At 40.3% G+C, this 13,051-nt stretch overlaps 2 protein-coding genes across 2 annotated transcripts in view; one reads left to right on the top strand and one right to left on the bottom strand.

Annotated features, from left to right (window-relative positions):
• The window catches only part of gabarapl2 (GABA(A) receptor-associated protein like 2), a 9,253-nt gene extending 6,917 nt beyond the window's left edge, over positions 1-2,336 (top strand). Inside the window, exon 4 of the mRNA XM_037682669.1 lies at positions 1,327-2,336. Coding sequence (XP_037538597.1) covers positions 1,327-1,429 — 103 coding nt within the window. The 3' untranslated portion in view covers positions 1,430-2,336. The remainder of the gene's footprint in view (positions 1-1,326) is intronic.
• A 2,451-nt stretch (positions 2,337-4,787) lies between these two features.
• Positions 4,788-12,917, bottom strand: adat1 (adenosine deaminase tRNA specific 1). The gene is made up of 8 exons (XM_037683158.1): positions 12,827-12,917; positions 12,523-12,577; positions 12,308-12,438; positions 9,311-9,881; positions 8,897-9,042; positions 8,550-8,649; positions 8,368-8,454; positions 4,788-5,022 (listed from the first exon to the last, which is right to left on the bottom strand). Exons 1-8 carry the CDS (start codon positions 12,915-12,917, stop codon positions 4,890-4,892), a joined length of 1,314 nt encoding a protein of 437 aa, XP_037539086.1. The 3' UTR covers positions 4,788-4,889.
• Positions 12,918-13,051: the final 134 nt, after the last annotated feature.

Raw genomic sequence — 13,051 nt, 5'->3', positions numbered from 1 at the left:
ATCCATCCATCCATCCATCCATCCATCCATCCATCCATCCATCTTCTTTACCTGCTTCTTCCTTTTCGGCTCGTGGGGTCACTGATGCCCATGTCCAACCATCACTGTGTGAGAGGCACCCTGGACAGGTCTCCAGTCCATCACAGGGACACATAGAGACAAATGAGACAAACAACCAGTCACTCTCTCACTCACAACTAGGGACAATTTAGAGTTACCAATCAGTCTAACATGCATGTTTTTGGTATGTGGGCAGAAACCAGAGTACCCAGAAAAAGTACACGCTTGCACAGAGAGAACATGCAAACTTTACCCAGAAAGGTCCCCGGCCGGGATTTGAACCAGCGACCTGCTCGCTGTGACGTGGCAGCTATACCAGCTGCGCCACCATGCCGCTCTGTTTTGAACCCATACATTTATAAAAAATGGTGGTATAAATCTATTTTTGTTGTTTGTGACATGTTTATTGGCCTAAACATGTCCTGAAATTAAAAGTTTTGTAAATGTCTACATAATATTTAAGTAAATCATGGTATTGCACCATGACGCTATGAAACGACAACATTAGAGCAGTGCTATATCCATTACCAAACTAAGCCTGCCCTGTTAAACTTACTGTCACCTGCTGATCTGAAGGAAATCACGCTTTCAGTGCTGCTCCATGTTTTTACATGGTCAGGACTGTAGATATGCATCAGCTGATCACTTTCAGAGAGTTTCAGTAAAGTCTGTTGAGTGTTTCAAGAGATATTTTGGTGACAGACTGAAAGAATATGATGTTTTTGTCCATTCCTGACTGCTTGTGTCTGTCTGTTACCAAAACATATCATAAACTACTGGAGGAATTTGAATAAAATGCTTAAAGAAGTCGTTAGATGTGCATTTACAGCTAGTGAACTCATGAAGTCAACCCATTTCAAGATGGCTGCCACAGCCAACTGACTTTAGAAAACACATGACGCTATAACTCAGTCAGCTTGACAGATATTGTGCTATAATCGCTGTGGCTGTAGCTGAGACTCATACCCGACTCATACTCTGAGCTTGATGGCTCGTGATGTTGCATGATATCACTCATATTATTTTTAACTCTCGTCATGTCACAACATGAGATAGTTTTAAGTTTGGCATGAAATGTGGTGGGCGATAAGCATTCCTTCAAGGGATGCTTTAATTAAGAAAACATTTGATGAAGCTGCAAGACAAGTAGAGTGTGGAAAATTACTCCTAAATCTTAACCTGGCATTGTTCTGTTGCAGGTAAGATGATGCCTACCTTACTTGCTGTGCGTCATGCACTGAGTGTTGTTTCTGCCTTCTGCTGCAGTCTGACGATGGGCCAGCTGTACGATAAGGAGAAGGACGAGGACGGTTTTCTCTACGTGGCCTACAGCGGAGAAAACACCTTCGGATTCAGGGCCCAGGGTTAAAACATCGCTGAGTCTTCCCCTCACACGCAGCAGATCCGTTTGGGCCCGACAGAAACGGGTGCACAGCTCGTTGAACACCGGCCTTTACATCGTCCTAGTGCTTCGTTTCAGTTTTTGATACTGAAAAACCTGTTTTATTGTTATAAATTAACATTTTTTCTCTCGTCAGGCTCAGATGCTTATATTGAGCTTAACGGTAGTTATTTTGTCATCGTTGCTGATCCGATATGGAGAGAAAAATCTTGAAACACTGCCGTAAAATCTGATTATCACGACACGGTACAGGCACATCAGGCATGAATTTCTCCATTTTTAGACGAAAACAGGACAAATACGCACCAGTTAAGACTGCACCCATCTTCAGTTTTCTTTATGGCGTTTATGTTTATGTTCAGCCAAAGCGAGGAAAAGTCTTTTGTGTTACAGAACGTCAAGTCTTTAGTCACATGAAGTGTTATCATGTGGAAAAAGGATAACTGAAGCTTTCTAAACGCTGGAGACGGCAGCTCAGGGTTAAGAACCGGACTGGGAATCACTTTATGCGCTTTTGTGTTTTTGCATATTCCATGTTAGCCAGATTCAGACTTGCAGAAAAAACACGAGCATTAATTATTATTTTTTACTTGAATTGTATGAACTGTGATATTTATGTGCTGCGATCACAACGGCACAAATGGCATTCCCTAAATTTACGAGCCAATGGTGACTTTTTATGATACGAGAACGTCATTGGCTCCTAATAAGTCCTTCATAGCGTGCAATCATTAAATATTTAATTCAGTCATTAAGGCTTTAGAAGTTGTATTTCTGCTTCAGATTATGCAAAGAGTAGAAAAGGTATTCACTTTTTTTGTTGCACTATTCTCAGTATTCATATTAGTACTCGGTGTGTTCATTTATTCATTTGAAAGGAGTTTCACAGAATAAAATGTCTAAAATCAGATCTGTTTCAAAGTCTTTTATTTAAGTTGGATTTGAGATTTTATGTAGGCATGCTGTAGACTTCCTGTCCTAGCTGTGTGTTTAATAATCGTAAAACATTTTCCGTTGTGTTTGATTTGTATAATACAAGCTGCATAAATAAAGTTTGATCGATTTAAAAACATGCAGTTTGATTCACAATTCTGTATTTTATATTGATTTAAATCCGTCCAGCCATTGATTTTTTTTGTACCTGATTAATCCTATAATACTGGGTAATTCTAATTATCTAGTATTTTATTTGTGGTTCTTGTAGTCTCAAAAATGATACTTATAAGGCAAAATTTGACATCTTAAAGCACCCTAACTATAGATCCATCAAATGAATGCTGCTTCTTCAAAAACTCACATATGTAAAAAGGTTCCCAAATTTTAAATAGATTTATATAACAAATGATCAGATAATATTTATTATGGAGAAGAAAACTCTTAAACAACGGTTGAGTTTTTATTTATTTTCTCTCATATAATTTTAATATGAGTAAAGAAACGTCGAGAACAGAGCTGGACCAGATGAGAAAATTAAAGAATATGTTCCAGCGATGATTAAAGCCAAATTTTATGCATCCTTTAAGGACTGGTGGTTTAATGACAAACTCCAACATGGATATTAATGTTAAAAATAAAACTAAAGCTGAGAAACAGAACTGCTGTTTTCATATTATTACTTTAGTTATTCCATCTTTTTTCATCAACCTTTAAAGTGTTTGCCTACATTTCCCAGAATGCCTTTCTACAAGCTCAATGGCCTGCAAGACGCAGCTCTGGCTAAGATCTAAATTTAAATAAGAGTTCAGATTTTTTTCTCTAAAAACATGAAATGGGGACAGGATTCAGCTCCTTCAGTGAAACTTCACATCAGCAAGAATCATGTGAGAAATTTAACAACTTTATGACATATTTATTCATTTTTTTGTGTGTTGTTATTTATCATAACCAGATTTATTTTATTGACTGCAGCTGTAGTTTTTGGAACCTTGTTAGGGAAGTCGCACACCTCAAAGCTAATTAAGATTCATTTTCCTTTAAACATTGTTGATGTGTAATATGTTGATATTCAGGAATGTCATCCAACACTTTATGAACAACTAATATGTTAAAGACATGAAGGGATTTTAGATGTATAAAAAATATAATGTAGCCATGAAATCTAATCAATAAAAACAGCTAAAATCTGATTTTAGTCTCTCTTAAATATAAAAAATGTGCTTTTCTTTCATTTTAAATTAAACATTGAGTTTGTAGAAAATACTTACTGGTCTTTAGGAAAAAAAAAAAAAACATGAAATGCAAAAGAGCATTTTGTTCTTCCAACCAAACTGGTTTATTTGTATAAATTTAGTGATAGAAAGTTAAAATGTTGGAATGCATATCACCCACTGCCTTTCCTGCCACTTTTAAACTGAGATCATCTTGTGTTGAGAAATAATGGCGTTACAAACATTTTGTGTTCAGATTATTGGTTTTAAACGACTTTCAGCTACTACCACATTAAATCTGATCTGGTAAACTGAGTAAAAGCCACTTTTATGTTGGTTAATGTCGATTAGTTGAAGCCATCTTGACTGGACTGACTCTAAAAGTTAAATAGTTGTAGATGTACACCCAAAGACTCCTGTGAGCAAGTTTTATTTAAATTCAACCAGTGGTTTGTGAGATATTTTCTTAACAGAACTCAGGTGTTTTAAGAAAAATCACAACAAAAGTCCCTTCGTATAAAGTCCTGGTGCAGTCAGCTAAATGAAACTTTAGGCAAAATTAATGTGTTTACTCAAATGTTAAATATGTTTTAAACACATTTCTTTCCCCACTCATTGTTTGTGGCTCGTGTTTACAACAAATAGAAATGGTCAAACTTGGCTTGTTCATGGAAACACAACTAAAATCAGTTAACGGTAAAGCGCAGCGTGCTGCTGAGGGTTAGCAGGATAAATAATGTAGCATCTGTGGCGTCGAGACAAAAGCACGAGTTCTCAGTCCTAACGGGAAATTTAGCGTCTGGTGACCAGCGAAGGGCTCAACTGTTCATTCTTTGTCGTAATAAATGAGAATGTGGCTCAGACAGGACGGGATTCACAGACGGAGGCAAAAACGTCCAGTCCAGCCGTGTTTCCAAACACGAGCAGGCAGCTGCGCCCAGCGTGAACCGTACAAATAAAGTCATGACGTCGCCGTCGCCGAGCAGCGGGACGGCGCAGAGTCCTGCTGGGGAACGCTGAAACATCCTGAGCTGCAGCGCAGCTGAGCCAACAGACATGAAATAATCAACGGAGCCTCAGCATTTTATTAAAAGTCCTATGAGAGTCTGTGAAAGTCATCCCGGGTTTGAAACGAGACGTTTACAGCTTCACCATCTGATGAGAAAGACGATACGTGCTGGTTGATGGTTATTTTCACCTGGCCACCTCCAGGTTTCTGCTGCAACAAAGCCCGTTTTTCATGGCGCCTGACAAGGACATTCCTGCTGCGGGGTCAGCTTTCAGTGAAAGAGGAGCAGGTTTCTGTCGCTGCGAGGCCACCGAGGGAAAGCCTGAGTGCGCAGCTGCTGCCAGGCCTGCTGGTACCGCCGAGACGCCTGCTTGTAATCCCAGTAGGTCTGCAGCTTTGCTGACCTGAACACATATAAAACCAGAGTCAGGAGGGGGGAAATGATGGAGCCATTAGTGTTTTTGTGAGCAACACAATCAAAAAACACGTGCGCATTTACATTTGACGACTGATCTGAAGCGCTGCAGCCACTGTATTGACCGGTACCTTTAAATGAAGATCATATCATCATATAGATCAATACTCTGGTATTTGAGTCGGAGTCGGGTCTGGAGGAGCAGCGGTTTGAGCAGGGAGGCCCACACCTCTCTCTCCACATCCACCTCAAAGGCGTTCCCAGGCCAACCAAAACATAGTCTCTGCAGAGTTTCCTGTCTTTCTCTGGGTCTCCTCCCAGTTTGAAATGCTCGACAAACCTCCCTAGGGAGGCGTCATGGGGGCATCCTTACCAGATGCTTGAACCACCTCAACTGGCTCCTCTCGATGTGGAGGAGCAGCGGTTCTACTCCGAGTCTCTCTCGCTCTTTCGGTCACAACCCAGAGTTTGGGACCACGTTTGAGAGTAGGAAAGTAAACCGACCGATAAACACAAAAGCTTCATCTTGTAGCTCAGCTCTCTCTTCACAACAACGGACCGGCGCAGAGTTCACAATACTGCAGAAGCTGCATCGATCCGTCTGACGATCTCACGCTCCATTCTTCCCTCACTCGTGAACAAACCCCCCCAAGATACTTCCACCCCTCCACTTCAGGTCGTTCTCTTAGTTTCTCGTTCAGTTAAAAAGTTTGGATCTCAAGGAAATATTTACTAATATATATATAAGAAGAACTTCCGAGTTACTGATGTGTTCGAAAATCTTATAGCGTGCTGACGTTTGGTTTTCAGGTGTGGAACAGAGAGAGTGTGTGTGCTTGTGTGTGTGTTGTGCAAACAGAAGGCTGGATCAGGTTATGCGTCGAAACACAGAAGGACCTCTGTTGCTCCTTCAGAGAGGATTTCAGATCCGCACACACTCATGAGCGCACACAAACAGGGAGAATTGTGTGGTCATTGTTTCACAGGATGTTTAGTTTATATACGGTAAATCTATTTCCTGGGCATAAAACCAAGTCATGGATGGAGTGGGGCAGGAGGTGGCTGGGTGGTGTAATTTAGGTACAAGTTGCTCTGTAAAGTTTTATTTTATCCATGTTTGTTAGAACAGAGGATACAAAGTTAAAGTGCAGGAAGAAGAAAAATAGTAAAGCAAATATGAGCAAAACATGACTAAAGCACTAGCAGTGAATCCTTCATTTGTATTTAGATATTAAAATATAATAATGCCCCTCCAACTCATAAACTGTGGTTATATGAACTTACATCATGCTTGAAACTAGAAAAAATAAGGTGTTCTCTTCAGCACTCTACTGGGAAATTTAATAAAATATGGGACCCCTTTCTTGATACATTCCAAGATATACAATAATATTTCAGATTATTTTTAAAAAATTATTATTAAAATGTGCGCTCCCTTTTTGTCAGGTCACCTTTTTGTCAAAAACAACATAAATCAATAAAAACACATTTGTAATTAAACTGCTTGGGTTGTTTAAGTTTGATCTCTCAGGTTCAGTGTTGGTTCTGTCAAAACCACAGTTATAATAAAGTTTAAAAATGAGAATAAAACTTGATTTTCTTGACTTCATCTCTAAATTTATTTTGTGTCCATTTTGTTGACCAACTAAGAAGAACGTCACTCTGTTCTTATCACTAATAAGAGGCAAACTAAAACAAGAGCCCAGACTCACACAACTATTACCGTACTTTCTGCCGTACACGTCACACCGCCGTATAAGTCGCAACTATTATGCGTCACCGCTGACAACCCGGAAACGTGGGCCGGTGTTGTGCCAAAAATCGATAAGCTGCCAAATGACGGCTACGAGAGCGTGCACGGGAGAAGTTTAACAAGATTAATACTTAAAAACAATTATTTGTTTGCTTGAAATTATAGCAAAGGTGTGTCTCAGTTGAACTTTTCCTTAATAAATGCACTTTGACGGTCAAAACAGTTGCATTTCAAAAATCGATTTGTGGCTGCTGGAGAGTGTAGAGGGAGGACTCGCTGTGCATTTCTTTGAAATTTACCAATATAACCACCTAAAAACAATTATTTGTTTGCTCAAGATTATAGTAAAGGTGCGTCTCAGTTGAACTTTTCCTTAATTAATGCACTTTAATGGTCAAATCAGCTGCATTTCTCCTGGGCAGCGTGGCAAGATGCAGCTGATTTGACGTTTGCTCCAGGAGTTCCGGAGCAAGACATATGTGGCTTTATACGGCAAGCCAAGTGTCTCATTAATAGCCACTTTTACCTATTAATGAGATACTTGGCTTGCCGTATTGCTCGAGGACCCTCTAGCGGCTGCAAATGGTAGTGTTCAATATTTCCCATGCCAGAATGAATGAAATTGTCAGATCAAATATGGGGGAAAACATATATTAGTCGTTTTGGTGTATACGTCGCAGGACGTGCAAATTTATGCAAAAAGGTGCGACTTCTATGGCGAAAAATACGGTACTAGCATGTGAGCAGGAACAGCCCTAGACACATTAAAGGAGGTTAGCAGATTAAATCAGACCACTAAATATTAAAACGCATTCAGGGACACTGCAGTTTGGTTTCTAGAGACTTGAATTTAAGAGCAAAAGTTAATTATTAAAAAAAGGACAAAAGTTATGCTTATTTCCTTCATTAGCTTGAGCTGTAATCTGTAATCAGATACGTGCTTGCATTTGTTTTTGTTTTTATATATAAAAATATGTGAAACAAACATACAAAAACATAAAAAAGTTGCCAGTTGAGACCAGAATCTGAGTCTTCTTTGTTATAATACAATGGAAATTATTATTTTCTGTGTTATTGACCAAAACAAGACATTTCTAACGTCAACTTTATTAATGAGCAGACAGTTTTTGCTTTTTATTTTTATTTAAACACATGCACAGGTTTATTTACTGCCTACGTATGAATAAACCAAAGCATTCTGGAGTAAATGTTTCACTAAAGCTTTAACCAGTCCTGTTTAATGTTTGGACGACCTGCAGATGATGCACTTTAACAAAAAATTTACTGTTTTTTTGTTATTCTAATGAGTTATAGTCTAGATTTATTAAATTCCTAATTAAAATATTTTAAGATATTTATAATTTTATTGTTGCAAGTAATTATTCCAATTGCTGATGCCTGAAATTGCTTTATAGCCACACTGGGTATTCCTAATTGTTACATTTTTAAAGATTACAACTCTAGGATGTATTTATTATCCCTGAGGGAACAAACTACCACACAGCCACCAGTAACCAGTGGAGCTGTCACAGTTAATATCATCTAAACTAAAACACATCTGATTGGTGTATACTAAGTTACCTGAGAGTGTCGGGGAGACGTGAAGGCTCAGTTGCCGCCACCAGAGACAGAAATGAACGAAAAAGCTCCAGTTTACACAGAAGAGACCTGAAGACACAAGAAACACAAAGACAAATGTCTCCAGAGGTCAGAACGCAGTAAAACGTGACCTCCGTTCGATGACGGGAGTGTTTGGACTTCACCTGGATTTGGATGTTCCCAGCATCTTCTTGGTGACTCCATGTTTGAAGCCGTTCGCAGTGACATCTAGTGGCTGCTCTGCAACATTACACCAGCTGATGGCTGCAACATAAACACCTTTAATTTACTAAAAAAAAACACAGACTGACGTCACCCAACACCACAATAACCTCTGTAGATGATAGATTAAGATTCAAACTGTTCTTTCCTTCATTATTTTTTGTTTTCAGTTTTACATTTATTCTAACTGCTTACTTTTTACAGCACATCTAAATTGTTTGTTTTAGATCAATTTGTAGCATTTCAGTGTATTCTAAGTAAAGTTTCTTTCAGAGCATTGTGAACATACCTGCTCCGCAGGGGGAGACACGTCCCTGTCCGGCCCGGTGTTGAAGGTCGGTTTGGTTCTGGCTGAAAGGAAACTCCAGGCTGGACTGAAGCAGAACTGGGGAACATAAAGAGAAACCAGCAGGGAGGTCGGATACATCACAGCACCTACAAACAAACAACAACAAACAAACAAAAAAAAAATTAAAGAAACTCTTGCCATAGAAACCTCACCTGGACCATTCCTTCTGCGTCCTCTGTGTCTTCTGTCCTCTCAAATCCCAGGCCAGTTGTGAATCGATGCTTTAAAAACCACATTAATTGAATATGAAGCTAAAGTTCAGCTCCAAACAGAAGATAAACTTCAGCCAAACTGTTAAAATGACTTCAGGGTCAAATCTTTTCGAAGAATTAAAGTCGAAGCAGAACTCCTCACCTGCTGATCAAAGCCCGGTGCATCACCTCGTGGCTGTACTGACACTTGCCCACCACCACCGTGCTGAAATAAAGGGCCTCCTCCAGGTAATGGGAAAGCAGGGCGCCCTGGAAGCCCACCACCCCCCAGCGAGCCAGTTTGTCACTGCAGGACAGGGACAGAGTCGGCTCTCCTCGGCCCGGTTTCACACGGAGCACACCGGTGCTGTGGTACCCCACCCCTGGGTGCAGAGGGTCAGCTGGGCCGCCCGAGACACATTTGGCTCCCGTCCTGTGGATGTCGTGGACCTGCTCGGTCTGGTCTCTGGTGAACGCTGACGCAGCTTGTGAAGCGTCGTCGTGCGTTTTTGTCGGGTCGCTCTGTAAAGTCGGCTTCGTGCCGGCACGCTTCGTCTCGTCTGCTTCTTCTCCTTCAAAACGAGGCAGCTTCGGTTTTTCTCCTTCAGCCAGTTCTTCGGCTTTCCTTTTCACGCTCCCTCCTCCGTCAGCCTCCTCACAGCCGTGCACAGATGTGACAGGAGGGCGGGGCTTAGACTGGCTGTCAGTCATGGGAATGATGGAGGCATCACCACCTTAGGATTAAAAGAAATGGTTGCATCAGTTTCTGCTGAAATTATTTAGTTAAGTTTTACAATAAAACAATTAAATAATGAAATTTACCAGAAGGTAAAGAAGTGAATCTTTTTAATCATAAGAGGCATATCTGATCCTTTTCCCCATTAAATAAATGTTGCCCAAAGCCACAAAATGTACTTGAAACAAAATAAAGATAACACAACATTGTTAAATTAAAGCTCTGTAACAAAACATTGACAATTATTGGTAATTTACATTTAAATATTATACTAATAAAAATAATAAACTTAGGCCAGCATGTTGGACCTTTAATTGAGATTTGATCAAGTTGTTATTCCCAGGATTAGTACTTAATATTTGTCAGAATGATTGTGGGTTTTTAAAACTTTCTCAGTTGGATGTAATAAAAAGGCCATAACAAGGAGCCGGTGGAAATGCAACCACTCAAAAGGCAGATTACTGGTTGGATATAGACTCAATGCAAACACTGACGTATTGTCTCAAAACTTATTAAGAGATCTTGGGAAAAAAAAAAAGGACAAGTACATAAAACCATGATGGCTGTCAAAATATACAATTTTTTTGTTTATGTGTATCATCCAAGATAAAAATAACAACTAATTACTTCCAAGTCTGCTGTTCAATTAGTAATCAATGAGTGAAATGAGCAGAATTATGTTTTGTTGCCAACAATTATGAGTCATTTGTTTACAATCGTACATTGCACCCAACACCAATGCTCATGCTCAATAATCCAGAAACAAATCCAACAATGTTCAGTCAGGTCATCTGGACGGTTTCTTTTTTTTTTTCTGAGATGTTTCGTCCTTCATCCGAAGGACTTCTCCAGCCCTCTGAAATTTGTTCCAGTTTGTTTGTGCCTTTTTGGACTGAAGAAGTCCTTCGGATGAAGGACGAAACGTCTCAGCAAAAAAAAAAACTGTCCAGATGACCCGACTGAACATGGTTAGATTGCACCCACAAATGACTGAAGCAGAGACACCGGGTTGAAAGCAAAGTGAGAAAGATCTTCTCTTCTTCTGAAAAGAAATGCCGTCTAAAAGCTTGGAGGAAGAGTCGACAGAAGAAGAGTCATTACGAGGGACGAAATCGAGCGGGGGAAATTGTACAACTTTTTACAAAAAGCCTTATGAGTCCGAGTTATATTAACACCAAACAACTCTTTAATGATGATGATAAATTGTGTTATAAACATAATAATTCAACTTAAACATTGAAAATCACCAGCTGTTGTGATAACAGATGGTTGCTATGGCGGCGCACAGAAAGTGCAGCGGCTTCTCATGCTCCCAGGTTTAAGCCTTATTTGAATTCCTCCGAGGCTGTTTTAGGAACTGGTTCAGTGCTGGATTCGCGGCTCGGGTACAGCTCACCCGAGCTGATGGCCATCAGAGACAGTTCGGTTGAGTTCTGAAATCTGCACTCGGCAGTCAGCGGCTCCTGAGGACAACGGAATGGCGCAGCAGTATGGACAGCGAGGGCGAGGTGTTGGCCCAGCTAAAGGCTAGAAAAACCACTGATTCCCACTCTCTTTCTGGCCAATGTCTGCTCACTGGATAACAAAGTGGACTTGTTACATCTGAGGATGAGCGTTTCTACAGAGATGAAGAGCTGTGTGTTCGTGAAAGAAGGAAGCTGCAGGGAGCTGGACTTGGGAGCTGGGGGGGGGGGGGGGGGGGGGGGGGGGGATCACACGTTGACGCTCATCTGCTGTGAGTGGAGGTGAGAGGGGGGGGGGGGCTCTGTCCTGACAAGAAATGCACAAACTGTGTATTGTATGCTTAATGACAGAATTTTGATATAGATACAATTTGTGCTTGGTATTTTTGTGTTGCCAGTAATAAAAATATATATATTCCAGACTAATTCTTCATATTTATGCAAACTTGGATAAAAGCAGAATCCCACATTGTTTCCAGAGGCTGAAACAGACACCTTTCTTCCTACGTTTTTAGCTGAACAGAATAATTTTTTTCTTTCTAAAACCTGCCGCTGCCACACGGGAGACTAAAATTTCAAGCTGCAGGTGGCACGGAGGGGCAGTGGTTAGCGCAGTCACCTCACAACAAGCAGTTTGCAGGTTTGCTCCCCAGATGAGGCTTTCTGTGTGAAGTCTGAATGTTCTCTTTGCGTACTCCAGTTAAAAACATGCATGTTAAGTTAATTGATAATTATCCTGAGATGTAAGTTAGAGTGTGAATGATTGTTTCAACGTGGCCTTGCATTGGACATGTGACCTGTCCACTTTGTACCCCGCCCCTCGCACAGTGACCGCTGGAGATAAACACCAGCTCCCACAAGGACCAGGAAGCTGGTAAATTAAACAGATGCAGACTTTTGTAGAGCAAATAATGGGGATCATGCATAACAAAGACAAAACAAATGAAATCACTGGACTTACAGGGAGTGTGACTGGTAAAGAGGAGGAAGGAAACACCTGGCTGAAGCGTCCACCTCCCTCGTTGATCGGCTGAGCGGAACACCGAGCTGCCTCGACCACTAACGGCTCTGTGGAGCTCCTGGATCAGATACCTTCAAAATAAACACACAGAAACAACAATCCTAACTCAACTTGCCATGACGTCTGTAGGAGGAAGACCACAAAGATCCAGATACCTGACACAGCCCCGTCTGGCAATGACTTCAGCATGGCTGTCATTCAGTATATCCCCTAAAAGTCAGAGAATTGATACAACAAGCAAACAAAACTAATTTATGTTGCTTTTAATGAAAGAAAAACACTTTACAGATGACATTTTGCTTTAAAAACTGGTGATCTCCTCTTCCAACTGCACTAAAATAAGAGTTAAAACTGTGTTTTTCCTCCACAAACTCCAATTAATCAGAAAGAATATTTTGATAAGAGAGACTAAATATTCAACACCTAACAGACAAACAAACACTTAATAAAAGTGCATACCATTAGAACTCATAGATGCTTTCCCAATACATTTGGTCCCGGTTCCCATGGAAACAACCTCCTTCTCCACTGTAAATAACACATAGTTCATGCACATAACACTGTGGCTGCTTTTTAAAAGAAAATAGTAAAATAAAGCAGTCTAAATATAAAATGAATGAAAATGTGTTCAAACTTTTGGTACATTGTTTCAAAGAAATGTGAGGGGCAACTCAAGACTTGTGC

This window comes from Nematolebias whitei, chromosome 10, assembly GCF_014905685.2.
Source record: "Nematolebias whitei isolate Nwh7 chromosome 10, NemWhi1, whole genome shotgun sequence".
NCBI classification, from domain to species: Eukaryota; Metazoa; Chordata; class Actinopteri; order Cyprinodontiformes; family Rivulidae; genus Nematolebias; species Nematolebias whitei.
The sequence above is the reverse complement of the archived record's forward strand: the minus strand, read 5'-3'. Positions and strand labels throughout refer to the sequence as shown.